Source organism: Drosophila albomicans, chromosome 3 (assembly GCF_009650485.2).
Source record: "Drosophila albomicans strain 15112-1751.03 chromosome 3, ASM965048v2, whole genome shotgun sequence".
NCBI classification, from domain to species: domain Eukaryota; kingdom Metazoa; phylum Arthropoda; class Insecta; order Diptera; family Drosophilidae; genus Drosophila; species Drosophila albomicans.
The window spans coordinates 17,847,836-17,875,681 of NC_047629.2; the positions used below are offsets into that span (position 1 = coordinate 17,847,836).

At 43.2% G+C, this 27,846-nt stretch overlaps 6 protein-coding genes across 9 annotated transcripts in view; 4 read left to right on the forward strand and 2 right to left on the reverse strand.

Annotated features, from left to right (window-relative positions):
* Positions 1–4,681: 4,681 nt before the first annotated feature.
* Positions 4,682–6,373, reverse strand: LOC117570765 (otefin). Its single transcript, XM_034252599.2, has one exon. It carries the CDS (start codon positions 6,262–6,264, stop codon positions 4,906–4,908), a length of 1,359 nt encoding a protein of 452 aa, XP_034108490.1. The 5' UTR covers positions 6,265–6,373; the 3' UTR covers positions 4,682–4,905.
* Positions 6,374–6,686: 313 nt separating this feature from the next.
* LOC117570576 (gamma-secretase subunit pen-2) lies at positions 6,687–7,404 on the forward strand. The gene is made up of 3 exons (XM_034252318.2): positions 6,687–6,912; positions 6,971–7,075; positions 7,144–7,404. The coding sequence occupies exons 1-3, from the start codon at positions 6,852–6,854 to the stop codon at positions 7,281–7,283; spliced, it is 306 nt and encodes a 101-aa protein (XP_034108209.1). The 5' UTR covers positions 6,687–6,851; the 3' UTR covers positions 7,284–7,404.
* An 865-nt stretch (positions 7,405–8,269) lies between these two features.
* The window catches only part of LOC117570304 (putative uncharacterized protein DDB_G0286901), a 104,723-nt gene continuing 85,146 nt past the window's right edge, over positions 8,270–27,846 (reverse strand). Inside the window, exons 2-11 of one of the 4 annotated variants that reach the window (XM_052005252.1) lie at positions 19,954–20,245; positions 18,186–18,465; positions 15,268–17,893; positions 14,372–14,489; positions 13,081–14,266; positions 11,969–13,013; positions 11,673–11,901; positions 11,356–11,609; positions 10,028–11,289; positions 8,270–9,942 (exon numbers count right to left, since the gene is read on the reverse strand). In XM_052005252.1, coding sequence (XP_051861212.1) covers positions 9,869–9,942; positions 10,028–11,289; positions 11,356–11,609; positions 11,673–11,901; positions 11,969–13,013; positions 13,081–14,266; positions 14,372–14,489; positions 15,268–17,893; positions 18,186–18,465; positions 19,954–20,004 — 7,125 coding nt within the window. In that variant the 5' untranslated portion in view covers positions 20,005–20,245 and the 3' untranslated portion in view covers positions 8,270–9,868. Of the gene's footprint in view, positions 9,943–10,027; positions 11,290–11,355; positions 11,610–11,672; positions 11,902–11,968; positions 13,014–13,080; positions 14,288–14,371; positions 14,490–15,263; positions 17,894–18,185; positions 18,466–18,666; positions 18,845–19,953; positions 20,246–27,846 lie in introns of those variants that run through there. The other 3 variants (XM_052005251.1, XM_034251833.2, XM_052005253.1) reach the window with 3 other exon arrangements.
* Positions 24,006–24,677, forward strand: LOC117570306 (uncharacterized). Its single transcript, XM_052005825.1, has 3 exons — positions 24,006–24,077; positions 24,131–24,283; positions 24,342–24,677. The coding sequence occupies exons 1-3, from the start codon at positions 24,006–24,008 to the stop codon at positions 24,675–24,677; spliced, it is 561 nt and encodes a 186-aa protein (XP_051861785.1).
* LOC127565656 (uncharacterized) lies at positions 25,370–26,063 on the forward strand. Its single transcript, XM_052005254.1, has 3 exons — positions 25,370–25,440; positions 25,497–25,652; positions 25,710–26,063. Exons 1-3 carry the CDS (start codon positions 25,438–25,440, stop codon positions 26,043–26,045), a joined length of 495 nt encoding a protein of 164 aa, XP_051861214.1. The 5' UTR covers positions 25,370–25,437; the 3' UTR covers positions 26,046–26,063.
* LOC117566639 (uncharacterized) lies at positions 26,695–27,756 on the forward strand. Its single transcript, XM_034246180.2, has 3 exons — positions 26,695–26,777; positions 26,845–26,997; positions 27,055–27,756. The coding sequence occupies exons 1-3, from the start codon at positions 26,706–26,708 to the stop codon at positions 27,388–27,390; spliced, it is 561 nt and encodes a 186-aa protein (XP_034102071.1). The 5' UTR covers positions 26,695–26,705; the 3' UTR covers positions 27,391–27,756.

Consider the following 27,846-nt stretch of genomic DNA (forward strand, 5'->3'; position numbering starts at 1 on the left):
TTGTTGAAGCTGTTGCTGTTGCTGATGAAGTTGAGGCAAGGAATAAAAGTGGAAAGCCTGACTGGCTGGCTGCCTGGATGGCGATTGCTGTTGAGGCCGAGGGGATTAAGCGCAAATTGTGTTTATGTTCAACACATAGAAATTGTGACAAGTTAATATACGAGTAGCAACAAATCCGATTATAGGCATGACTTGATTTCATTTGCATGTGCTGTGTGTGCATCGCTCCTCATCATCAGCAATTTGTTGCCGTCGCTTTGTCGCCGCTTTGTTGCCTAATTGCAACGCATTGCGACGGCACATAAAAATTAATTATAAACTTCATATTTTACTGACTGAAGGATGCGACAATAACTTAGGGCGATGACCAGTTCCAAGAAAAAAGACGAAGCTAAAACAAAAGACTTAGGCAACGAACGCGTTGCAGCTCACATTTCCATTGGCCATTCGATTTAATTTAAATTAGTTTATAATTTATTTGATGCCTCGCAGACATAAACACACCACATACATACACACACACATATGCGTACGTAGTGCGAGAGACCACACAAGAGTCACAAATTATCTCGTAGGCTATTTAAAAGCGTCGCTTAAAATGTTTAATTTAACATAAAATCAACACACGGCGACAGACGTCGAGCCCCATTTACGGGAAAGAGAAACACATAAACAAGCACATTATTGAGAGTTAAAGACAAACAAGAAACATACAAAATAACAACAAAAACGAAAACCAATAAGAGCCCAATGCGATAAATTTGTACAATAAAACAAAACTGATTTCCGTCTAATGCGATTGACACCTAAAACACCAAAAATTTCAAATTACAATAAGTATACAAAATCGTCTCTATCTACTACCTGTCCCAGTCCCTATCTCCTCCTTCACCTCTGAGGGCATCAACAGCTGCTCTGCACTCTTAGTCACTCTTTCACTTTGTGTTTCGCCTCATTTCTGATTCCTATTAAAAACAAATACATGCACATAAATAATGTTATTAAAATAGAGACACGATGTGATTTTCGGTTCTGAAATCGAATCGATCGAAGGGAAATCAAGCGAAGCCAGTTAGCTAGCTAGCCGGCGGGTCACTTGATTAGCTCATCACTTAGGCCACTAAAAGAGACACTTCCAGCTGACACTGATTGGTCGCTGTGGTCCACAAGTTGACAACGAGTAGTCACCGCAGTTCGCATGCTCGTTTTCAAATTATCTCCGCAACGAGTTTGTGTGTTTCTATGTGTTTCTGTGTTTGTGCCACGAGAGAAACGCTTATGCCAATACCTTAACAAGTGGGCAGCCAAAAAGAGTCAAGAGTGTCTGTTTATAGGCGCACTGTCATTATTTATGGAATTAAAATGTTTAGCTCAACTCGATGTCTCGTTGTCTCTGCCTCCTCTGACCTTTTGCATATATTGGAAAATAAATACGCACAGCTTCCCGAACGATTAATTATGTTGAAAACTTGTACCGAATGCCATTATACACACTCATTTAAATAGATTGCACCTCCATTCAGCTTACTCGACTTATTAAATTATGCAAATAATACCACAATAAATGGCTGAATAAATTGCTTTGTGTGATATATGTCTGAGTTTTCTATTTATACGTGTCATATCTTAGAATTATTGTAGTTTATTCTTAGCTGAATTTGATATTCGCGCCAACTGACAAGCGTTTCAACTTTTGTCACAACAAATGTTGCATCAATTACCATTATATAAATATTTTTGGCAAATTCTTTTTTATGTGTTGGGTTCACGATAGGTCAACTTGAGATTATTTTGATGGCAGACAGCAATTTAATAAGTTGATGCTCATGAGATAAAACGTTTTAACAAAAAGAAACGTAAAGACAGCATCATTTTATTTTAAATGTTTTTAAATAAAAATTTAGCAGCAATAAAAGTTTTATAACAAATCAAATTAACTTATCGTAATATGAAAAAAATTCTTAAAAGTTGATGAAAAAAGTTTAAGAATAAATTAATTTAAAATTAATTACAATTTCTCTATCATTATTATTATAATTTGTACTATTTTATTTTCCCCCTATAGCACTACATTTAATAAAGCTTATAAAATATAATAAATATAGACACAATATCTTTATATAGTGAAAATTATTGTTTTATGAGTTTATTTAGTAAATTCTTAATTTATTATTTACACGTTATTTATAACATTATAATTTTAAGACTAAGGAAGACTAAAGACTTAAACATTAACTGTTTACACATATTTATGTATTTAAAGATTATAAATTTGTAGAATTGGGATTGTTTGTTGTCAAAATGGATCCTTCTTAAATCAACATAAAAATTCTGAAAATTTCCAAGATTACCCAATATTGATATTCAAGATTATCTTGTTTCAAGATTGGAAAATTCGCAAAATTTAACTAAAAATGCAAAGCTTTAAATCAAGAACAAATGTTCTTAAAGTTTGATTGTTTACAACAACACTTTTTATAATATGATTTACAAATACCGAATTTTTATATATGAACCGATTAGAATATGAACCTAAGAGCAAAGACCACACAGCACAATGAAAATAAATAAAATTAAAAATCCACAATATGTTCAAATTCAATATTTCAATGTAAATAGAAGTTGTTGATTTAGCAGGTTTGTTTTTCCAAACAAATAAATTAAATTATACAAACAGATGCAGAGTCTAGTTGCTGGCTTTCATTTCTGAGTGCTATTGCAATGTGAGCTTTAAGGAGTTTGCTTTGGCTTTTGGCTTTTTTTCCGCAGTTGCAATTCTCACACGATGTCGAGTAGGCGGCCAAGGTGGCACTGTGGCAACGAGGAGGCATTGGGGGAGCGAGTGGAACAATTAGCTGGGTGATTTATTGATTTGGAGCAGCGTCGCGTCAATCGAATTGCGAATGGCGAATGGCTCAAACAAACTCAAACTCCAAACGGAATGGTCAAGAGGCCGACAACGACAACGACGACGACGGCAACAACTTCTTGGACTTGGTGCAACGGCCGCCATCGGTTACAATTTGATTTGATTTGATGTGCGCCTACGAATGTTGCCACGCTGCCTTGTTGCACAGTTGCCAGCAGTTGCTTAGTTGCATAGTTGCACAGTTGCTAGTTGCAGTGGCAGTGGCAGGCGCTGGCATTTGTCGCCATCGCCATCGTCGTCGTCGTTGTCGTCGCGGGCTGCTGGCTGTCGAAACGCATAATCATAAAATTTGCTGTGGAATGTTGCAATATTTTTCGCGAGCAGAGCAATTTGAGCGTGAATTATTCCAAAACGTTGCAATACAAATGATTTCTCACTGCACACAGCAAAAAGAAAAGAAACGAACAAAACTTTAATTGGCCTCAAACAAGGAAGTGCTTGACAAGCCGAGACTCAAGTGGAGTCTAAAGCATCCACAACAGTTCACACCCAGAAAAGTTCTTTTCCTTTCCTCCTCCTCTCTCCACGCTTGGAAGCTTCATTTTGCATGGTACGTGATGCTGACAAAAGGCGTTGCTGCAGCGAGTTGTGTTTTGTGCGTCCAGCACACAGTTGACATTTGTGGCCATAAAATCATATTCCACTCTGTTTTCCATGAATGTCACACTTGAGTTGCGTTTGCCCGCCACATTTGCCACATTCGCCAGTGGGTGCAGCGACAGCGACAGCGACAACGACGACGACGACGTCTCTATTATTGGCGTGGAGTTTACGGTGTGAAGTCATCGCGTGAAACGTTTTTGCAGGCTTCCATTTAATTTCCATGGCCAATGGCTGGCGAAATGCATAAACTGCATCTGCAGCTGCAACTGCTGCTGCTCCATTGTTTAGCTTGGAAGGAAGACAGCCAGACAGTCGCCCAGACACAGACTCAGACTCAGAACCGAGACCAGACCTGGTTAGGCAGCCATGTAGGTAATTCCTGGAAGTTAATTTCATTAAGAGCAACTCGCAATGCGCGTCGTATTTATTAGCCGCGTACCATGCACGATATCTATACAAACATATATACAACATATATACGATATGTGTGCTGGCTTTGTTTTCAAGGAATCTGCCGCATTGTCCATGTATTTGTGGAATTCATCATCGGCGACAGTCGCTTCCCTCCCTCTCTCTCTCTATCTCTTCCTCCCCAGACATTTGACTCGTTTATAGTTGTTGCAATTTTCATAACTTATTGCCATTGTACTCGCGCATTTGAGATCCGGTTGATGAAGCTAAATAAGGCGAAAATTTCCTTAAGAAAATTTACGCGCAAGTGCGATTTCCACTTAATAAAATTATCTCCCCCTCCTCCTTTTTCATACTTCAACCCCTCTCTTTGTCGTCGGACAGTCACTGAAATTCTTATTAATTCTTATCGCAAAAACAAAGATTTCTTTTGCTCTTGCTGTTGTTCTTGCTGCTACTGCGAGCTATGCGTGTTTCAATGCCGACATCGGTATCGGCATCTGGACATGCACATGCCCAGCTCTCCATGTGCGTCTTTGTGTGTGTGTGTAAGCGAGTGCGCCTTCATTTGGTCACAGCGATGCCGACAAGTGTTGTACACGCATTCCAAATACTTTTCTATCATTAGCGGCTGCTGCACGCGCAAATGTCAACGCTGCTATTCTCTACTCTACTCTACTCCCTTCTCTTCTCTCTTCTTCTTCTGCACAGAACTACAACGAAGAATACCTTACACAATTCTTTATAGCAGTAGCTTGACGCTTTATTTAAACTCGTGTACAAAGGAAATCGCACACACACATGACCAAAAATTCACCAAAATACGGTTGTGTGTGTGTGCTAGTTACAATCAATTGAGACTCTTACAATTAGAACGGCATTAAATACATTAAAATACATTAACATGTTTACAAACTTTCAAGAGTATATTCTTTAGCTATTTATGGCACAGACGCATTAAGTTAATAATAGATTTTATAGGCCAGATAGATCAGCATCAGCACAATCAATACGAAGATCGTCTTCACAGGATATTTGCGTCCGATGCTCTGGCCCAATTGTCGGAACTGTGTCGACAGCGACACATTCTCGGGACGCAGCGAGCGACGTGCCACCGGCTCGAAGCTGGAGCCGCTGCTGGCTGTGGCAATGGTGCGTCTGTTGTAGGGACTGCTGCGATCTCCGATGCGTTCGGCACGCAGACTCGCCAACTTGCGCGCAAAGTCGCTCTCGAAGCGTGCCGATTTGCTACCAGACTGGTCCTTATCATCTTCCTCGGCGGTGTCGTCGCTTAGCTCGTTGGCAAAGGTGCGTGGATAAGCCGAAGTGGCAGCAGCTGAAGACAGCGATGATATGTAACTTGTGGTCGGCTGTGGTTGGCTCACATAGCTGCTGTAGCGAGTATAGCTGCTGCTGCCCAAGGTACTGCTGCTAGCCAAGGTGCTGCGTGTCAGGTTGGTAATGGGCGGCGCCTGACTGCGACTTGGCGCCTGATTGAAGCCCGATGCCTGACTGAAGCCTGTTGCTTGGCTCCGACTTGGCTGCGCCTGAGTAGTCATCTCTCTGGGTCTCGGCACCTCACGTGGCTTGGGCAACTCACGTGGACGTGGCACCTCAGTGACACTGGGCGGTTCATAGATCTGTTGACGACGTTGCGGCTCCTGCGGAGGCAGCTTAGTGGGCAGCTTGGTTGGAAGCGCTTCTCTCTGTTTATTCCTGTATTGATCCTCGGCATTCTTCACTGCTTGTGCCAGCTCCTCGTCCTCCTCCTCGTCGGACTCGAGTATGATTAGCGAGTTGTCCAAGACATTTTCAGGACTGCGCCGCTTAGGAAGTGTGGACGGCTTCTCAGCAATTATCTCGGGTTTCTTCAACACACGCTCAGGGACCGCATCACGGCGTTCCGTGTTCGAGATGCGACGCGACTGTATGGGCGCCGGCTTAGCCACAGGCGCAACTGGCTGTGAGGCAACAACTTCTGGCTTGTTCCCAGCCGGACGACGGCGTTCGATCTCTTTGACTTCACTCGGAGTGGCGGCAGCAATAGTGCGACGTGACTTGGATGCTGCAGCACTGGAGCTATCTGGTTTATCCACAGAAGCAGGGACACCAGCAGTTGCTGGCTGCAAGGTCTCACGACGATTACTGGGTTTCTTTGGACTCGCAGCGGGCGAAGCGTTGCCGCCAAGCGAGGCACGCAAACGTTTAACCAATACTTTGCGACTGCTATCTGTTACCGGTATGTTTGGCAATCCTTGGGCAATCATCTGCGCCCGCAGCTCATTGTTCGACAGAGAGTCCAAATTATCAGTATCGGCCATAGTGCTTTATCAGGTTATTCAAATCGTTTTTTCTTGCACAAATCGTTGAAATTGAAAGCGAGTTGCGCGTCACTTTTTGCGCGGTGCAGCGTTGCTATTTTGTGTGCAAAAGCTAGCTGTTTTCAGTATTTTGTATGATGTGGTCACACTTTAATATTGGGTACAGCTATCGATATAGTTGCACAAATATTTTCATAAGGAATAAGAAATAGCTAAGCGTTGCTTAGATTACAGTAATTAATTATCTTTCTTTAAAATACAACTTAATGTGGCCTCAAATTAAACTCGATGTTATATACGTTATAATAATATGAGCATAATTGTCGTTGACTTCAAATGTCTGGCATCACTATTTTCTTTTTTATACATCGATGTATGCCCGTAAAAATCGATATTTCCATATATTTCAAAAACATCGAGAGTGTTATCGGTGTTTGTCCGCCTCTACAAAACTGACTGGACATGAAAACAAAAAAGTAATAGTTAAGAAAAAGTAATACTCTGCCAGTTTCACTCTATTATAGTGAAAATAACTTAGTAAAGACGCCCACACAGAGTATAAACAATTAGAAGAAGGGCAAACAAAAATGGACATCTCAAAAGCACCAAACCCACGGAAACTACAATTATGTCGCACCTACTTAATGAGTAAGCTTAATCAGTTCCCAAAACGGCAATTTGATTACCGTAAATTTAATCACTTTAGCTGGCTTTGCCTTCCTGCCGTTCGTTTGGGCCATAAATGTTTGCTGGTTCTTCGATGAAGCTTTCCGTAAACCTCCATATCCCGAGCAGAGTCAAATAAAGCGCTGTAAGTAATCACTGATTCTCCCTTAACTTCACCAGTATTTACTATAACTTTGAACTCTCTTTTATAAGATGTTATATACTCGGCGATTGGAACCCTTCTCTGGTTAATAGCCTTGACTACCTGGATCATCATATTCCAAACGAATCGAGCCGATTGGGGCGCAACTGCAGACTACATGAGCTTTATAATACCACTTGGCAGCCCTTAATGTACATACTATATATAAATATTTAGACTCTAGTATTATATTAACTCATGATATTAATGAAAGACATGTCTTGGACAAGCTCAAAGACCCACTAATAAAAATAACAATTTATATACAAAAATATTGTAAATTACTCGATTACGATTGAATCTCTCCGCCCCCCACTGAACTTATTAAATTTCAGTTTAATTTTTTAAATACATTTTTTATTCACATCTAAAGCTTATTTTTTCTTTTGTAATATATATATTTATTTTTATATATATATCTATATATGTGTACTATAGTTTGAAATTTCTTAGCACTAATTATGTGTGTTTCCTTTGTTTTGTAATAATTTGTTTCGAATGCCATTTATCTGTTTTGTTGTCTTGTTGCCATCGCCTCGAATACGAATTTCTGACATCGCCGAATTTTGCCGGGGATTATCCGGCTGTTATTTGTTGGATTTCATTTTCCGGTAGCCGGGATTTCCTTGTGCTTACATACAATTTCATTGTTTAGAATGTCATTAAGTTATGCTTTTGCTTTGTTCTTTCGTCTTCGTTTAAAATACATGTTTTGTTTTTTGTTTTGTAAAAAGTTCTGCGCTTGTACCATTTTATTTTGTTATTCATTCAATAATCTAAGCTGTTCATTTGCGATTTAGTCCTCGTCAATTAATCGTTAATTTTGTTGCACTACACTGATTCCACTACGAACATTTTGTTTGCGATAAATGTGAGATGATAAATTGTGCATCATCCGACTTCAGAATGGGGGGGGAAAATAGCTTTCATATATAATATATATTTTCTTTTTGCTTATTGTATCAATGTAGATGCTGTCGGTTATTCCCCTTGTTAATACACACATACATATGATGATGCTTTTGTGTTTATAACATGCCGCATGCCACATGCCAAATGTTGTATCAAGAGTGAAACATCAATCGAAACTAATTTACAATTTATGTATATAATATAAGTATATATAAAAAGACTCGATTTAAGGTATATTTACATGCAATACTTTGTGTTTTTATTGATAAATTCTAAAGAATTGTGTGTGTGTTCTCTTCGTGTATGTAGTTTTGTATTCTTGTTGTTTGTTTTTGTTTTGTTGGGGCTTAGGCTATAAAACATTAAGTGCCATTAAATCACGCGTGTAGTCTATGAAGCGGCTAGTGAACTACAACACACACCACCCACATTCACATACTGCAGTAAATGTAAATTACACATATCATAATTCGAATTATAATAATGTTTACATACATCATGTATTTGTTTATTTTTTTTTTTTATAGAATTATAAATATTTAAAGTACACTCGGTTTTGATACTTAGAAACATTTAAATTTTAAATTAATGCCGGCACATCTTCGGCCGAGAAATTCACAAAAGGAAAATGTATTTCGTTTGTTTGTTTTTTTTTTTAGATTTTGCTTTTCATGTTTTTTGTTTGTTTGTTGTCAATAAACTACGGATACGAATAGTACACACATTACATTACATACATAAGAATATAAAGAATGGGGCGCGCGCCCTTTGTCTTTTAGATGCAAATATTGCGCTAGCTCCATTCGCAACACAGATAAGGATTAATTAATACACACTGCTAAATGCTAAATTTGTTGTAAGATCTACATTTTATATAATTGGTAATCTGTAAACTGTATTTTTGTTTTTTCTTTTTGTTGTTGTTTGTAATTGGTAATTGGTAATATGTAATTGGTAATCGATAATCGTTAAACAATATTAAGATTAAGTTTCTCTTCATTGTATCAATTTGTTTTTTGTTTTGTTTGTTTAGTTTAGTTTTTGTTTTTTTACAAGAAATCAACACACTACGGTTTTTTCATACGTTTTGTTCATGTTCGATTTACGCCTCTCTCGTATAATAATATATATCTATATATATATATATAAATATATGTAACTATAATTATATTGTTTTTATGTTTAATAGTAATAATAATAATAATATTTCTTGTATATAATTATATATAAATTTATAAGTATATGCAAAATACACTTAGGAAAAACATCTCTAATTTGAAGTTATGCTAGATTATCATCATATCGTTTATGTTTATGTATATATATATATATGTTCTTTTTGTTGTTGTGGTTGGTTTTTATGTGGTAATAGTAGTGATAACTTAGGCCTTACTTTTCTACATTTATAGTTAACACGTTAAACGAAACATACAAAAAATACTTATGCATTTAAATAGTCGTTTCTTTCATTTTGTTGTTGTTGTTGTTACTAGTTGCTGTGGTTGTTGTTGTTGTTGTTGGGGTGCCTTGTTGTGGTTGTTTAACATTGTAAAAATAATCTATTTACTATATGTATATGCTTTATGTGTGTGTGTTTATCGTGTGTGTGTGTGTATGTTTTTGTATATATCAGTGTGCACACCAAGCACTAATAGCAAATGCATTTTCTTGTTTTGTTTGTTGTCAGGGATCAGATTAGTTATCCATGTTTAACCACTTGATTCATCCCTAATCCCTTATCCACTCATTCACATCCACACGGAGCCGTCGCTAATTGTTTTTCACATTGTAGGCCTTCTTCTCGTTGCTGCCGTTCAGTGGTTCTCATTTCGACGGTCCCGGCGGAAATGGATTTATCACAGCTACTGCAGCCGCCTGTTGGCTGGCCAAAACGGCAGCTAAAATCAAGCAACAACAACAGCACAATTAGCATGCGAAATCATCAATCATCTCAAATCATTCCCAAGCCAAATCTCTACATACCTCCATAAGGCGCCGGGTACATGGGGTAGCCGAGTCCTACGTGTGTGTGATGGTGTGTGTGCACATGTCGCTGTGGCGGCGGACTACGCGAATCCGCGGCACCGGCGCCACCGGGCGCTCCATTGCCAGCACCACCGACACCCACACCCACAGCCGAGCTGCCAGGCGGACCGGCGCCTAGAGGCGGCGCTCCAGGCAACGGTTGCTTATGCGCATCCAGCACTGTGCCGGGCGCCCCGCCATGCGACTTTTGGCCAGCCATATCCGATTTGCTGGACGGTGGACCGCCCAGGCTGCCCGGTGGTGGCTGCAGATTCAGTGGCACGCCCCCGGCACCGCCAGGCGCTGAGCCCGGCTGGCTGGGACCGTTGCCGCCCAGTACATTGGGCCCCGAGCCGGGTCCACTGTTGCTGGGACCGCCGCCGGGCTGCGGTGGACCGAGGCTGGGACTGCTGACGCTGACCTTAACGGGTCCGCTGGCGCTGGTGGGCGATTTGAGAGCACGTTCGCTCAGCTCGTGTATTTTGTGCGTGGTGTAATACTGGCTGGCCGCATGATGCAGTGCGTCCAGCGCCTTGGTGCCCGTGTTGCGTGACAGATCCTCGGGCGCGTGATAGCGTGGTATGGGCAGATGATACGGCGCACCGTTGTACGGCCCGGCGGCCGACATTAACACATTGCGGTACATGGGATGATTGGGATCGAAGCCAAACGGCGTTGGCGAGATGTACGAGGGATGCAGGAAGTATTGCGAGGTTGGCGGTGGCGGCGGACCCTGTGTTTCCATGGTGGGTTTCTGGCCCTCCTGCTTCACCTTCGGCGGCTGCTGCTGATCATCGTCCGCCGAGTTGCCCTTCTGCTTGGGCGACTCCTTGGTCAGATTGGTGGCCTTGTTGTTGGCCGATGCGCTGGCCGCCTGCGACTGCTTCAGCTTCTGCTGCTGTTGTTGTTGCTGCTGTTGCTGTTGTGCCTGTTGTTGCTGCTGTGCCGCCTGCTGTTGCTGCTGGGCCTGCTGTTGTTGTTGCTGCGCCTGCTGCTGCTGCATGTGCTGATGATGCTGCTGCAACACCTGCTGTTGCTGTGCAATGGATATCTGCTGTGCCTGCTGCTGTTGTTGCTGCTGCTGTTGCTGCGCACTCAAGCTGGCCTCATCCTTGTGCTGTTGCGGCATACCAGGATGCGGCTGCATGCCTGGCGCACCTTGTGCCGCTGCCACAGCTGCGGCATTCTGACGACGCTGTTGATCCGTGAACATGTAATAGCTGCAGAAAACAAAATACATAAATAAATAAATTCAAATTCGATTCAAAAACAAATGCATTGCATACCGTCGCAGCTCTTCTTCGCGGGCTGCTGCCAAACTGATGGAATGACGCTGATAGATGCTGGGATAGGCGCCCAATGCCTGCAGATCCTTGGGATGCAGCGCATGCGGTTGCTGTGGCTGTGGCGGTGGTTGTTGTGGCTGCTGCTGTGGCTGATGCTGTGGCGGCGGCTGTTGCTGACCCGGATTCGAGTTGGGCTCTTGCTTGATCTCCTGCTTGATCATCGGCTCCTGCTTGATCAGCTTGTTGGCCAACAGCTGCAATGGAACGAATCAGATTTAGTAATGTGGAAAATTCGTGTATGTGGTTAGTCAACTCACCTGCTGCTGTGGTGGCAAATGCTTGGAGTTCTCATGCGGACTGGGACTCTCCTTGATGCGCTCCTCCTTAATGCTGATGCCGGCCAACTGCGATTGCTGCTGTTGTTGCGCCTGTGAGCTGGGCGGCAGCCCAGGATGGCCAGCCAGCTTGGCAGCCTCATCCGAGGGCACTATCGAAACGGGACCAAAGTTTGGATCCACACTATAAGGATAACCCGGCGGAATAAAGCTGCAGCGACACAAGATAACAAATTAATAAAGTACAATTCAAGCTATAATTATATCCTTTAACTTACTTGTAGGGATAGAAGTGTCCCAGCGCTTTGCCTGGCGTTGGACCGCCTAGCCCGGCCAGGCCAGCCATGCCAGGCGGCAAGCCAGTTGGTGGCGGTCCAGCCACAGCACTGAGATTAACCGGCGGCGGCTGCACTTGACCCGCCTGCGATGTGGGCGGTCCCGAGTCCTTGCCATTGTTGTCATTCTGACCCGGTTGCTGCTGCTGCTGTTGCTGCTGGGCAACTGACTGCGTTGGCGGCTTTGTCATCAGATCCAATGGCGGCTCCTTGTTCTTGTTGCTGTAGTCAGCGAGATGGCCAACTGCCTGCTGCTGTGGCGGCGGCGCCAGCAGATGCGTCTGCTGCGGTGCCTGTGAGGTAGCTGGCGGAGCGCCTGGCTGTTGCATTTGCTGTTGCTGCTGTGACGGCTTGCCCGGCTGCTGCAGAGCATCCGGTCCACCTGGCTGTACCATATACTGCGGCTGTGGCTGCGGTGGCGGCGGCTGTTGTTGTTGCTGCTGCTGCTGTTGCTGTGCCGCCGGATAGAACTGATACATGCCATAGCCCGCCAACGATGGCGGCATATTGGGCGCTGGTGCTGGTGGCACGCCCAACTCGCTTGGCTTCTTGCCCATCAGTTCGATGTGCTTGCCCTGCTGCGATTTGTCGAGCATCTCCTGATCGGCCACCGGCGTCGAGTCATCCGATATATCACTGTACGCTGGACTCTGCACATCGTCGCGCGACACGCTGCCATCAAAGTCACCGGGTCCCGGCGACTTGCGGTTCTTCTTCGGCTTAATGCTGGCGCCCACAGAGCCAGGGCCAAAGCCTGGCGAACTCTTGAGGCCTGGCGGCGGCTGCTGCTGTTGTTGTTGCTGCTGCTGCTGTTGTGCGTAGCCAGGCGGGGCTTGTTGTGCGTCCTGTGTCAGGCTGGGCGGTCGCAATGGACTCTGTCCAGGTGGCGACTGTTGTGATGCTGGTCCTTGCTGTTGCTGCTGTTGTTGTTGCTGCTGCTGCAGAGCAGCTGCATCTGGTGGCCCAAAGCGTAGCACGCCCGCTTTCACTGTAAACAAAAGCATAGCGAAATCGGTTAGAGACAGTTGCTGACAAAGGATTGCTGCGAGACTTACATGCTCCTTGCTGCAGCAAGGCCTGTTGCTGTTGCTCCGACAACATGGCCGGCAATCCGGCGCCACAGTTGCCCACGAGACCACCAAGCAGTTGCTGCTGATGCTGCGATAGCGCTTGTGTTGAGATGCCAGCTGTGATGCTGCCACCAGCCACGGGCTGATTGCCAGCAGTGCCAACAACTGGCGCCAGCAATGCTTGTGGTTGTTGCTGTGGTTGCGGTTGTTGTTGTTGCTGTTGTGGTGTCGGCGGCTGTGGTTGCTGCTGCTGTTGTTGTTGTTGCTGCTGTACTGCATTTGTTGTCACCACAGAGGCTGCATTTGCTGCCGCCGCAGAGACAACCAAAGGCAGCGCTGGCAACGCGTCTGGAACACTGCTGCTGACCACAGTCGCTGCAGTTGCTGCTGCTGCGGCAACATGCTCGGGCACAGCAACTGGCGACGCTGTTGCAACTGTTGCTGCCGCTGCGGCAGTGGCTGCTGTTGTGCCATTGGCAACAGCTGTGCTGTTGGCTGGCGGCGATGTTGCTGTTGCTGCTATGGGTGTTGCTGCTGCTGCCGCAGTAGCTGTGGCCGCCGCCGCAGCGGCAGCAACTGTTGCTGCCTGTGTGGCAGCGGCTGCTGGAAGCGGTGATGGTGGCGTCGCTGGCTCTTCGGGCGCCTGCATCGAGTCCTCGTCCATGGAGCTGACACCGCCGCCGCCGCTGCTGCCGCTGGCGCCATGCGCATGCGACTGATGATAGCGCAGGCCATTGGCATGCTTGTACTTCTTGCTGCAGTCCTGCTCGGGACACTCGAGCAGCACCGGTGAGATCGCGCACGGCGAGGCAGTCTTACATTTCTTTGTGTTGATTTGCACATTGAGTCCGGTCACTGGATTGAGCAGGCTCTGCGGCTGTGTGGCCAAGCCACCGCCGCTGGCCGAGATTGGAATGCCACTGGCATTCACCATGCTCACCATGCCGCCGGCTCCATCGGCGTTGCCATCGCCATTGAGCGGTGACGGCGCCTCGTCCTTTGATTTGCGTTTCTCCGGCCGCGGTGGCAGAAATGCTGTTGGCGATGTGCTTGGCGTGGCGCCACCGCCACCGCCGTTGCCCGACGAGCTGCCGCTGTTGCCCGCATTACCGGATGCACTGCGCGTCGCACCGCGTCCCTTGGTTGCCCCGTTGCGCAGCTTTGAGTGCACCTGGGCATGTGAGAAGTAAATCTGCAAGTAAATTCAATTATTCTAGAGCAACTCTTCCACAAGAAGGAGGCTTGTGGTTGCGGGGGTAGGGGCTTTGGTACTTACCGAGCTTCGGGTTTCAGTGAAGTTGCTCAGATCGGGCGTGAGGCCGGCACTGCGTCCGCGCTTTCCGCGTCCCTTTGGAGTTCGAGAATCTAATTCTTCAGTTGGTGAATCACAGAATCTGAAAAAGAATGATTGCGAAGGAATTGTCAGTGATTGTTTACAAAGAAATATACTATAAATATTTAACTGATTGATAGTTTGATTGATTGATTGACTAGAAATTACAAAGCGACATTACATAGTGACATTATTGTAATTGTTTACAAATAAATATAACTACTTTACTGATTAATGCTCTGACTGATTGATTGACTGCACATTACAAAGCTATGTATATTACGGATTGGAATGATTGTTAAGAAATGTGATCGTTTACAAATATAGTACAACTATTTTAGTGATGACTGATTGATTGACTGTAAATTACAAAGTGAGCCTTGTTTTAGAAACCTTGCTTTCGTTACAATTCAATTAAAGTTGTAAATTGCTTCCAGAATCATTTTGATTGATTGAATAACTTTTATTTTTAAATCAATATTTGTTGTAATTTGCAGTTTTGTTAAATTTAATGATGATTGATTGATTTTGCGGATATGTAAAAAATACACAAAATGCACACAATGAAATTAATTGATTGATTTAGGATATGTTCCAAATTGTGAAATCTTTGATTGATTGATTAACAAAAAGTTAAATAAAATCTTAAGTTCTCGCAAAAGTCTCTCTTTACTACTACATATCTGACTTCTTTCAAACTGTCGCAACATATAAAGATAACAAACGAAAAATGAATCGCAATCAAAATGTGTGTTATTTAAAAAAAGGCATCTTTATTTTCGGAAACAGTTTGAAAGAAAGTCTCATCATGGTCGTCCCGTCCCGTCACAGCTACTCACCTTGGAGGAGCCCAATCGTGTCGGGTGCAATCGAGCAGGGTGCCCACATAGGTCTTGCCGCGCCACGTTACGTTGACGACCAGAACGCCGCCCTCAGTCTCGTGCCAAACGATGCCCTCAAGGGTGACCGAGGTGCCCGGCTCACAGGGTCCCAGGCAGTCTGGCTCGGTGATGGTGCCGACAGAGGTGCCAATGCATATGTCGACCATATCCTTGCTGCCATCACTGTGCTTGGCCCGCTTTGCCGGTGGAGATTTGCTCTCCTCGTCCCCGGCATTGGGGCCACAGCTGCCGGCGGGCACTGAAATTGTGTGGTGCATCGTGGCTGAGATCATGCCGGGTGCCATTAGCTTGGCCTGTGCCAAGCTGGCCGCTTTGCTCTCCGCATTGCCACCAGCTCCAGTGCCACCAGCAGCGGCTCCTCCGCTGCCCTGGCCATAGCTGTTGGCATTGCTGTTGCTGCCGTTGCCAGCGCCACTGCTGCTGGAGGCAGCTGCTGCCGCCAATTGGGCGGCAATGTGTGAGGAGATTTTAATGCTGGCATCTTTGCCCGGCGGACCCGGTGCATTGGCTGCACCTGGATTAACGCTGTTGCCTCCGCCGCCACCCGCCGACGACTGTGCGGCATTTGTGGCCGCCGTTGTGGCAGCCAGCAATGATGCCGCCGCCGAGACAACAGCAGCTGGCGAACCAGCCGAAGGCGTAAAGACGCCAGGTGGCACGGCCGAAGCTGAGGAGTTGCCGCTGGCACCGCTGCTGTTGCTGCCACTGCTGGCATTGGAGATGCGTCGAATGCAGGCATGATGGGCACACGGGGGAGCGTTTGCTGTCGCTGCAACATCGCCGTTGCACTGGCAATTGCTGTTGCCGCTGCTGCTGCTGTTGTTGCTGCCACTGTTGTTGTTGCTGCCACTGTTGTTGGCATTCTTCTCGGGCGTATCCTTCTCACCGGCCGCCGATGCTGCCGATGATTTGTCAACGCTGAGGCGATTGGAATGTGCGTTTTTATCCTTAGTCTTCTCGCGCCGATGTCCAGAGCTGCCACGTTTGTTGCCCTGCGGCGTTGACTGTGCGTTGCTGTTGCTGCTGCTGCCGCTGTTATTGCTGCTGCTGCCGTGTGCATTGTTTTGATTACTGCCGCTGCCGCCACTGTTGCTGCCGCTGCTGCTGTTGCTACTGTTGCTGGAATTATTCAAATGCTTTTTGCTGCTGCTGGAACTGGAAGAGTTGCCGCTGGCGCCGCTCGAGCTGTTGTTGCTGTTGCTGCTGCTGCTATTGTTGTTGCTGTTGCTAAGGGAAGACGCATTCGCATTGCTGCTGCCGCCACCGCTGCTGTTGCTGGTGCTGCTGTTGCCACCATCGTCCTGTTGGCTGCTGCCGCCGCCAGAGCTGTTGTTGCCCAGGCCGCCATTCTGCTGCTGTTGCTGCTGCTGTTGATCTGTGGCCTTGACTATCTCGTGTTTGGCCTCGGAGCTCTTTGTGCCGGGCTTGGTGCGTTTGATCTTCATTTTGAGTCCTTTATCGAGCGTTGCCTGATGATCAATGGACATTTTTGCGCTCGATTTACCGCTGCCGCCTTGCGAACTTTGGCCACTAACCGTGGCGCCCCCAATCCCACTACTGCCTATGCTGCCGCTGTTGTTGCTACTGCTGTTGTTGCCGGCACTATTGTTGCCGCCGCTGCTGTTGTTGCTGCTGCTGCTGTTGTTATTGCTCGAGTTGCTGCCGCTGCCGCTGCCCGTTTGCGAGGACATGCCGCCAGCGGAGAGTTTGCCTTGCTGACCACTGCCGCTCGAGTTCGAGGAAGACTGGCTGAGGGAGGACGAAACTAAATTGCCGCCCTTGGAGAAGCCGGCAAAAGTCGAGGATGACAATGTGCTGCCGCTGCTTTTACTGCTGCCGCTGCTGCTGTTGTTGTTTTGATGCTGGCTGTTGTTATTATTGTTGTTGTTGTTGTTGTGATTAAGTCCCGGACTATTCAGTTGTGCCACTAATGCAGACTTGAAGCCCTTGGGGCTGTTGCCAGCAGTGCTGTGATGATGATGATGATGGTGGTGGTGATGATGATGATGGTGTTTGCCCGTTGATGACGATCCTTTGCTGCTGGACAAAGCAGCTGAACTGCTGCTGCTGCTGCCGCTACTGCTGCTGGAGCCGGTTGCCGCTGGCGATGGCGTTGACGAGACGCTGCCACTGGCAATGGGTTGGCGTGTGAACTTAATTGTGGTTGGCGATGTGGCCGACAAATTGCTATGCAATGTGGTCTTGTGCGATTTGTGAGCTGCTGCTGATGAGGATGTTGCTGCTGTTGAGCTGTTTGCTTGTTTAGCATTTAACGTTGTCGATGATGTTGCTGCTGCTGCTGCTGTTGTTGTCGTCGTCGCTGTCGTTTGGTTGTTGCCACCACCCGAATGCGCCGCCGACTTTTCAATGTCAGCGTCAAGATCGTCTAGCAGCTCTGGTATGCCGCCAATATTCCACTCGTCCTCGTACTCAAAATTCGTATCCTTTGATTCACTTGAATTGGATGACGAACTGCTGCTGCTGCTCGACGATGTTGTTGAGTTGCTGTTGTTGCTTGTTGTCGTTGTATTATTTGTGTGTCCCTTGCCACCGCCAATTAATTCTGAGCCATCAAAAAAATAGAAAAGTGAAATATTTTCGTTAAAACCGATTGTAAAGTTATCGATAATTAAACACATGGCATGTTTTTGTATTGTCCCAAATTATCGATTAGGTTTTGATTGATGCCTGATCTGAAAAGCTACAGCCAGGCCATGTTAAAAGCGGCCATGTTCGCCTGCTGTGCGAAAATTTTACCAAAAGCTTTAGCTCATGTTATTTTCTTTCATTTCGATGATTTGCAGTTGCATTTCGTCGTGTATGTGTATGTGTGTGCAATTGTGTGCTCTACTTACTTGAATGCTTCTTAATCGCACTGTTGCCTTGCAAATGATTCGTTGCTGTTGTTGCCTTCACTTTGTTATTGAAATTCAATGCTTGGTTTGTGGCCGCCGTTGTTGTTGTTGTTCCTGCTGCCGTTGAATTTGTTGTTGCTGTAGCCGCTGTTCCTGCTCCCGTTGCTGCTACCGATGATGATGACGTTGTTGTTGTTGCTGCGTTTGCCGCACTTAAATTAGCTAACAATTTATGCTTAATATTGCTTTCCGTTGCTACGTTGCTGCTATTCAGGGCCACCTGCGAAAAATCCAACGAAAAAAAAAAAAAGTTTAGTTATACATACATACATAAATATGCTGCCGTGTATGTGTGCTTAGGTTACAAAATCTCCACAAAACTATAACCAAAATACAAAAACACAATAACGGCAGAGGAATGGAGGGGGAAAATGGTACTGCACTCTTCTTCTTGCCTACGCCATGCTATCCTCGTCGTTACCTTTTCAAGCCGATTTTCCATTCCATTACAAGAGTTATAATTGTAAACTTTCGAATGGCGACCGAATTATGGAACATTTAAATGTTTGCGATTTAATAAATAAAAAATAATAAAAGAAAAACGCCGACGAAAATGTTTTGAGCGAGCGTTCTTCAGCGTCCTTTTTTCCGTTCGTTTCGCAGCGCGGCGACGCAGATGAGACTGAACAAAAAAAAAAAAAAACAGCTCAAAGAGCAACCACCGAAAACAGCACGCACGCAACCAACACATACAAATACAGTCTCACACACGCACGCACACTCGCAAGAAGTGCGCTCACCAGTGTTGTCAATTTCGCTTTTTCCCGTCAAATCTAGCTAATCTTTATGATCGATGGAATTTGGGAAACCTGGAATTCTGAGTATTTTGTTATTGTATTTATTAAACAGATTTTAAGGTACTCCCTGGTCAAAATCCAAGATTATACGCAGAAAACAATTATTTTTGATAAGTTTTCTGTTGTATATATAGTTGTTTTTAACTACGGTAGTTTCAGCAACATTTTTGTTTTACTATTTTTATTTTGAATAGATTCTTTGCGTGCTTCTTTCTAGCTTTTTTCAGTTTCCATTAAATACCGCTTTATTTTCATCCCGAATGTTGACAGCACTGTCGCTCACACAAACGTAAATTGAGTAAGAGAGAAGCGGCAGCAGAGAGGAAGAGAGCAAGCGACAGCGGCAAGCGCATAAACAAAAACGCCACTTAAATGCGAGTGTTGGTAAACGAGGCGAAAATAATATAGTTCTTGCTGCTTCTGATGTTGTTGTTGTTGTGGTTGTTCTTGTTGTCATTTGATTTACGCTGTGATTAAAACAGTCTCGTCCATCCATCTGTCCCACGCCAGTTCAATAATAAACAAAGACAGCTTTAAGTAATTGTGATTGTATTTTCTTCGTCCCAATAAATCAATCAACACAAAATTAAGGCTACCACCGCTGTGACCATAAATAAAACCACAACAAAAACTCAACTTTCCCAACGATATTATTATGAGACTGGTGTATTTTTTGCTGAATGTGTTATCATCCATATTTTGTGCTTTATCTGCGTACTCTGTAAACTCTAGTGGCCACTTGAGAAACCGCCCGTCCACTTGAGGTGAGGGCCAAGCCACAACCAACAACGGTCGAAACAAATGACAATAAAATAATTACGCTTTCTTATCACCTTCGATGGTGGTCAGTCATGACAAGGGAGAAGGGGGTGCATACTAGTGTGTACTACAAGTACTGCCATACTACTTACCTTATTCGGGTGGTGGCTAGTGTTCGCCTCGTTACGTCTCATTGACTCCATGCAGACGCAAACGATCGGGCGGCCGCACTACGCGGGCCCAAAGTACTACCAATAGTGCCTAGGAACGTACTTTTCAATGTGTTGCTGATCTTCTTGATGTTGGTGATGTTACCGTTGTTATTCTTACGAGCTTGGAATTGTTTTGGCTGCTGGCATTGCCGCACTGTCGAGTTTTCCAGGCAACGGCACAGGGAGGAGACGCAGGGCCTCGGCCCTCGGGCCAAACTGTTCATTTTCAAAACTGCAAAAGAAGAGCGAGAAAGTCTATCAGTATGAATGAGAGCGCAAATCATAGTAGAGTGCTTCAAGTGCTTCCAGCCAGCCAGCGCAAAAAAATAAATTAGCTATAAATAAAACATGCAAAATAACAACAAGAAAAATACTACATAAATAACAATTTTGTTGCCTTTCAAGTGTGGCGGCCTTTCGAGTTTTTGCGATTAGCGATAACCGCCACCCTCTTATCGCTTTGCTGCTCCGCTCTAGCGAAAGCTTGTTGGGGTTTTGAGGTTAGGTTGAATGCTGCGTAGCAGAGAGCTGTTGTGATTTGCTATACGCGACCTGTGTGTGTAGCACTTGGCAGACACCTTAACGACTTGGCAATTAAAACACTTTTGCAATTTGCTGATAACCCACTCGAGTGCTTGAAATATGATTTTGGGTACACGATGCCTCACTGGTCACGGTAGCGATTGTCGATAAGATATCGCCGATATCATTCTAACCAAACAAACCAAGTCAAATCGAACTACACCACCCACAAGTGCTGTCTGTTCGTACATACATACATACATATGTAGTATGTATGAGGGAATGTAACGTCCGAAAAGTATTTATCGCACAACAACAAATAACAGCCATATACAGCTGAATAGAGACACTTTTGGACATTGCTATAAATAAAGCAGCATTAAGCGTACAACATTTCAAGTTATTAGCTGTTATAAAACATGACAAGAGCGAGCTTTTGTGCTGCTGCATGACGTCATCGTTGCGTCGGTGACAGGCAAACGAACGACGCAAACGTCGCCGGCGCCCGTAATTAAGTCGTTCTGTTCTCGACTTGTCACTTCAAATTACTGTTCACTCTCTCTGTCGGTCTGTCTCTTTCGCTCACTTAGTGGGTGCTTATTGAGACGTACTTAAACATGCATACACACTCATACACACGTATGAACAAGTTGTCAGCGGCTAATCGCTTTTTAGTTTCCTCTTTGCTCGTCCACTGTTTGTAAGCCGCTTTGTCAGACACCACACACAGACACAACAACAACTACTACTACTACTACTGCACAGCAGCCACCCCTCACGTGGATTAACGAACACAAACATACATAAATACACTTGTATGTATGTATGGGCAAAAGCCCATTGTGCTTTATGGCTTTATGTTATGTACGTGTAAGTGTGCACGTTTGGTTGGGTGTGTGCATTTACTACTACTATCTATGACAGTTTCATAATTGGGTCGCAACTTCCAACACTTTATGATCATCATAACTCCCACGCTGTCTTTGGGCTTCAGCTTATAGTATGCTTCCATTGGAATTGGAATTGCTGGAAAGTCTGTGGATTATTTTGCTTTTAATGCCCATTCAAACGACGCGCAAGCAATTAAATTTGAATGTGGTTAGCATTTTTTTTTTACGATAATTAAGTAACGCACACACTGGCAGACGTTTATTTCATTTTTTATGTGGGTTTCGCTATTTTGTTTTTGTTGGACAATCACTTGTTGTTGTTGTTGGCGGTTATTGTGTGTAATGCTGCCTTTATATTTTAATATGGATATTTAATTAATTGAGTTGTTGCGTTTATTGTCATTATTAAAAGAGCCCACACATATCAATAATTGGTTAGTGAGCCGTATGTTAGTGTGTGTATGAGTATTTGTCATTTGCATTATAATCTGAGTCAGAATAACAATCACATCGATTTCACGCACCCTAAAGCTTTAACGGCGAAAAGTCTATCAACGATCTCAATGAGTCAGATCTCATTCCAGAGCTTTTTTGTTTGTCGCTAATCTGACAAACCTAACAAATCGCAGCTAGAGCTTTTATTCCAATTATTTTTGGACTGCTCGAAGGAGCTTCCTGGAATGCTCATGGGAAAGATTGACGATTAACGCCACGTGCATGGTGGGTGGGCGCTGCGTAGCATGTGGCATGTGGCATCAACGTGCCAAAGCGCGGTAAGTGCTGTTTGCAGCCATAACAAACAAACAAGCCGATTGAAACACTCCATAATTTAGACAAATCAATAAATTACTAATAGCCGCTCTTCTTTCCTTCCCTCTATCCTTCAACTACTTGCAACGAATTTGGCAAGGGACGTGCTATGGATGGGCAGGAAGTAAGAGGTAAGTGCCACAGTTGGAAAGAAGAAGCTGCCACAGCCAGTTTGCCTCGTTCGCAAACTACACAAAGGCAGCGCCGGTATCGTTCAAGTCGTGCTTTAAATTGGGCCCCAAACTGGATAATATATAAGTATGTAAGTATGTATGTATGTACACACAAACACATCTGTATATATTTCCCTCCTGGATTTTTATGAGGAGACGGGTCGGTCGCATCTTGTTATAGCCATCGCTGTCCGCACGTACTAAACACCGGGTGAGCTGAGGGGCAAGTGAAGCGAAGGTAGAAATGCATGGACTGTGGAGCTGTGGGGCAGCAGCTAAGTTCAAGATTTACGACCACGTCGTCGTCATCGTCGTCGGCATCGTTGTGCTCATCTTTTTGTGGTTGTATAAGATCGATCCGCTGACGCTGCCGCCGTTGCTGTTGCTTTGACTGCCGCTAAATGAACGCCTCAAGGGAGTTGCCAGTTGCGCTTTTATTAGCAAACTAACCGCAACATAAAAAAAAAGGGGGGCAGCCATAAGAAGGAGTCCCACCGAAGTTGCTCCCATCCCTCTTTTCCCTTAACGTTCCCTGCGTTCCCTCATCTTCTCGCCACAAATTGCGTTTCGTTTATAATTCCGTTGGCTCTTATACTGTTTTGATTCCCTGTGCAGCGCGATAATTTGATTTTATATTCACTCATACTATCCCTTACTCTCTCATTCACTCAGTTTCCCTCTTTCACACACACACACACACACTCGCACTCTTGTGTGTCGTTTCAAGTGTTTATGTTGCATCTCTGGTTGCGTTGGCGGCTCAAAATGTTGCAGCGCTCGCTGCCTTCGTCGAGTTCAATTAAATTAAGTGCAGCCCCGCCTTTTTCCTTTGCTTTTGCCTGTGGATGTGGATGCCACCGCAGCCGCTGCCGCAGCCACAACCGCCACAACACCAACACTCTCTGTGTCTGGTAACGACACTCGAGTGGCGATCATGCCACTTAAGCGGAGCACACTGCTCAAGGGGTGCGTCGCTCTGCTCTGCGGCACATCATTCAATTGCTTTTTCAATATCGATCACTCAGAATGGTTGAAACTGAAGTGGTCTACGCCTCGACCTCTGTCGCTGCTTCTGACTCTTCTTCTTCTTTCGCTGCCCGTGCTCTGACTCTCAAGTGGTTGTCCAGATAAGCATGGTATTATACCTTATACTCAGCATTGACACAAGGGGTATACTTCGCTTCTCAAAGAACTACAGTCCCATATTTGTTATTAAGTTGCACTTTTCAGTGATTTATAGATAGATGCTATAATTTTGTTACAATGTTGAATTACATGTCGCTAACAGAAATAAAAGAAATATTAAATTTACAATACAATCAATTATGTAACAGTTGTTATATTCCCGCTGGAACAATACTGCATTCTCCCCAATCGAAAACTATCTATTTAATACCAATTTTAACCTGATTATTTGCTACATGCTGCTGAGAAACTCCCCATTTCGATTATCACTTTATAATTATAATAATTATGAATCCGATAGAATATACATGGACGACAACTAGAGTTTGTTAACCACCAAATAATGGAGTAATTTAATTTAAAATTTTTGCTATATATAGCCAGAGATCATTGGTTGGACTTATTATTGAAAATGATTTTCAAGGTGTTTAGTTTAGTCGGTATAATCGTTGTATCCCTATTCCTGTTTGGATATGATGCTAAGGTAAAGAAAAATATCTGAATAGAACTCATTTACCATCAGAATTTGTGTTACAGCGCATGTGGGATTATGAAATTATATGGGTGGAGACCTATTCCTCGGATCCAGAAAAACAATCACTAGATTTTAACGTAAAACAAAATCGTCTGGGTGAAGTCTTCTTTGACGGATATATTTTTTATAATTATAAACTTGCTAATGGAACAATGGTATGTATTCTAAAATACCTTAAGAAGTCATAAGTACATATATTATATTTCCAAACAGGTTGAGGTGAGGGCTTGGCGCAGTCCAACAGGAAACGAGAATGAATATAAAACGGTCCCCTATTTGATACCAAAGCAAACCTATGACAAATTCATGAAAAGTTACTATGATGACTTACTTTATAAGAATTTGTGCAATTGCTCAACTCTGCCAGAACCAGAAAATATTTATCCATGGAAAAATGATAACTATACCTTTAGTGGCTGCATTGTACAACCAAAAGGGTTTCCCGATATAGCCCCCCAAGGTTACTATAAGGCAAATTTCTCTGTAACTGGGGAAGTGAATTGGGGTTTTGTGGGAGTCGCTAAGATATTCGATAAATTCATGCCCTAAGCATAATAATATAACTTTGTATTAACTCTAATAAAATACAAAATTAAACATTAAATATATCATTTTGGTTATTATTGTGTGCAGTCAAGCTAGCTTTTCCTTTACTCGACTTAGTTAGGAGATGAAAGGCGCGCAATTCTTTAAAACTCAATCATGATATGCACAGGATATACATGAAAGCTAAAGCCAGGTCTAATCAAAAATGTTGTTTATCTAATGTTGGTTTACTATTCTGTCACACCTCTCATCATAACACATAAGAAAGGTATAGACATTGTGACTGTAATAGGCTTCTTATCTTTAAATCTTTTATTGTGGGTTATTATTGTAATTTGCGCATAAATAGTTACGAAAAAATTATACATTCTTAGTCATAATTAGACTCATCCATATGTAAAATGTTTTATGTTTGTATATTTTATAGTTGCTGAGATTTCGGTGTTCATACGGACGGACGGACGGACGGACGGACAGACAGACGGACAGACAGACGGACGGACAATCGAACATGCTAAATGCAGTTGACAAACTCCAAATTATAATTATCATTTTGTAATTATATTAATTATGAATCCGATAGAATATACATGGTCGACAACAAGAGTTTGTTAACCATTAAATAATGGCGAAACTCTATTTCAAATTTCTGCTATATAAAGCCCAAGATCATTGGCTGGAGTAAATATTGAAAATGATTTGCAACGCGTTTAGTGTGTTCGGTATAATCGGAGTATCCTTATTCCTGCTTGGAAGTGACGCTATGGTAAACAAAATATATATATCAATGGAACTCTTTTATAATCAGAGTTGATATTATAGCGCATGTGGGATTATGAGCTCATTTCGATTGAGGCCTCCACCTCGGATCCAGACAAGCTTTCCAATGATTTCAGAGTAAAACAAAATCGCAAGGGGGAAATCTACTTTGATGGATATATTTATTTCAATTATGACTTTGATAACTCTGGAACTATGGTTCGTATTCCGAAATACTTTAAGTAAATGATATATATATACTATATTTCCAAACAGGTTGAAAGCAGTGCAATGCGTAGTCAAGCTGGAAATGAGAATGAATATGCTCCAGTGATCTGGAGTATACCAAAGGAAACGTACGACGAATTCATGGAAAATTACTATAAAGACATAATCTATAGTAATGTTGGAACTTGCACCAATTTGCCAGAGCCAGAAAATATTGTTCCATGGAAAAATCACAACTATACTTTTGTTAACTGCAAAATCGAGCCGCATGGCTTCCCCGATATAGTTCCCCAAGGTTACTATAGGGTGAATTTCAAAGTAACTGGGGAAGTAAATTGGGGTTTTGTGGGAGTCGTCAGGGTATTTGATAAATATGGGCATTGAATATTGAATAAAAAATTCTTGTACTGCAATTGGTTAAAATGATCTGATATTTAAAATCAGACTAATAAAGCTGAAAATTATGAAACAAATCTATCAATTAAGTGATTTACGTTCATTATTTGATTTTTGAGGTGAATTGAGCGAAACAAACATGATGCCACTATGTACTTGAATATTGTCACGAAGCTTGGGTACTCTAGATCTAACAATCTTGAAGATCTAAATGTTAATGGTGGTACCTTGTGTTTTCTAAATAATGTAAATAATAATCGATATATTTAGTGCATTTAAATTTTTCTTAATTAAATACGTAGCAAAATGGCATCCAACTCAGCGAAATTCTAAAAATGCATTACACATTTTTCTCTTTTATATTCTCAACTCTCCTTGTCACCCGAACATTCTAATTTCTCGAAATCGCATTGTCGACAAACGTGACAAACTAATTTTAATTGCATGCTTACTCGATGGTATTCGTATTAACAATTTCTAATTATCAAATTGATGAATCCGATAGAATGAACATGAACTCCAATTAGAACTTGTTAACATAGTTATTTGGAATTCAGCTAAGTATCTATAACAAGATATAGCGCAATTTTATTTAAATTCTCTGCTATATAAGGCCAAAAAGTATCGGGTCGTTAGTAAATAGTAAAAATGTTTTGCAAAGTGTTGACTGCAGTCGGTATAATCATTGTATTCGTATTCTTGTTCGGATGTGATGCTAAGGTAAACAATATAGTATTTCTCAATGAGTGTCAGTATATAAAATATACCATTCGGATTGTAATAACAGCGCAGGTGGGATTATGAACCCATTTCGGTTGATCCTTATACGTCGGATCGAGATAAACTCGATGTTGAGTTTAGAATTAAGAGAAGTCCCAGGGGAGAATACTTCTTTGCTGGCTTTGTAAACTTCAATTATGTCATGGATGAAACTACCATGGTTCGTATTTAATTCACACCTGACTGAATAAGTCGGTACAGTTCTATTTGCAAACAGATGGAGGCCACTGCAATGCGCAGTCAATCTGGAAACGATGATGACTACACACCTGTGCCCTGGAGTATACCAAAGCAAAACTACGAGGAGTTCTTCAAAAATTTCTACGAGAACTTGGTTTATAAGAATTTCGGCGGTTGCTCCAATTTTCGAGCTCCTGCTGATCTCTTTCCTTGGGTAAATGGCAACTATTCCTTCAGTGACTGTGAAGTCTCAGGAGATGGAATGCCTGAAATAGCGCCCCAAGGCTATTATAAGATCAATTTCAATGTCACTGGAGAGGTCGAGTGGGGTTTTGAGTCTGTCTGTAAGATATTTGACAAATTAATGCCCTAAACAGGTATCACATTTCTATAACAAAACATAATGTTGTAACAGCATAATCTGCATAAATATTTAATCCAGTAAAATCGATCCCTTTTGGAGCAGTACTAAGCATTATACCAATACTTTTTATTTCGAACGAATTGTAAATTAAAAAAAAAGAAAAGGTATTGAATTTATGGTTCGAATCAGGTAAATTTTTTAGGAAGTATTTTCTTTTTGAGGATAACAAATTAATTTTTTCTTTGAGAACACCAAAGGGTTGTAGGATTTGTAGGATCTACCCTATCTATATTATTCTTATTAGTGATTATTTTTAAAGTGATTATGTTCTAACAATAAAGAGTATATTGAAGCATTTGAATTGCAATATTTTAAACGCAATATATCTTTCTTTTTAATTAAATATGAATTCTGAAGTATTTTTATTTTTAACTAATGGGAATTATTAAAAGAAAGTTCATTTTT

Bases quoted from the DNA above. Each gene is read 5' to 3' on its own strand.
- LOC117570765 (XM_034252599.2), bottom strand. From the start codon at position 6,264: ATGGCCGATACTGATAATTTGGACTCTCTGTCGAACAATGAGCTGCGG.
- LOC117570306 (XM_052005825.1), top strand. From the start codon at position 24,006: ATGATTTTCAAGGTGTTTAGTTTAGTCGGTATAATCGTTGTATCCCTA. The intron at 24,078-24,130 runs GTAAAGAAAAAT...TTTGTGTTACAG, and splicing joins TGTTTGGATATGATGCTAAG to CGCATGTGGGATTATGAAAT. The intron at 24,284-24,341 runs GTATGTATTCTA...ATTTCCAAACAG, and splicing joins AACTTGCTAATGGAACAATG to GTTGAGGTGAGGGCTTGGCG.
- LOC117566639 (XM_034246180.2), top strand. From the start codon at position 26,706: ATGTTTTGCAAAGTGTTGACTGCAGTCGGTATAATCATTGTATTCGTA. The intron at 26,778-26,844 runs GTAAACAATATA...TTGTAATAACAG, and splicing joins TGTTCGGATGTGATGCTAAG to CGCAGGTGGGATTATGAACC. The intron at 26,998-27,054 runs GTTCGTATTTAA...ATTTGCAAACAG, and splicing joins TCATGGATGAAACTACCATG to ATGGAGGCCACTGCAATGCG.
- LOC117570576 (XM_034252318.2), top strand. From the start codon at position 6,852: ATGGACATCTCAAAAGCACCAAACCCACGGAAACTACAATTATGTCGC. The intron at 6,913-6,970 runs GTAAGCTTAATC...TAATCACTTTAG, and splicing joins ATGTCGCACCTACTTAATGA to CTGGCTTTGCCTTCCTGCCG. The intron at 7,076-7,143 runs GTAAGTAATCAC...CTCTTTTATAAG, and splicing joins GCAGAGTCAAATAAAGCGCT to ATGTTATATACTCGGCGATT.
- LOC127565656 (XM_052005254.1), top strand. The intron at 25,653-25,709 runs GTTCGTATTCCG...ATTTCCAAACAG, and splicing joins TTGATAACTCTGGAACTATG to GTTGAAAGCAGTGCAATGCG.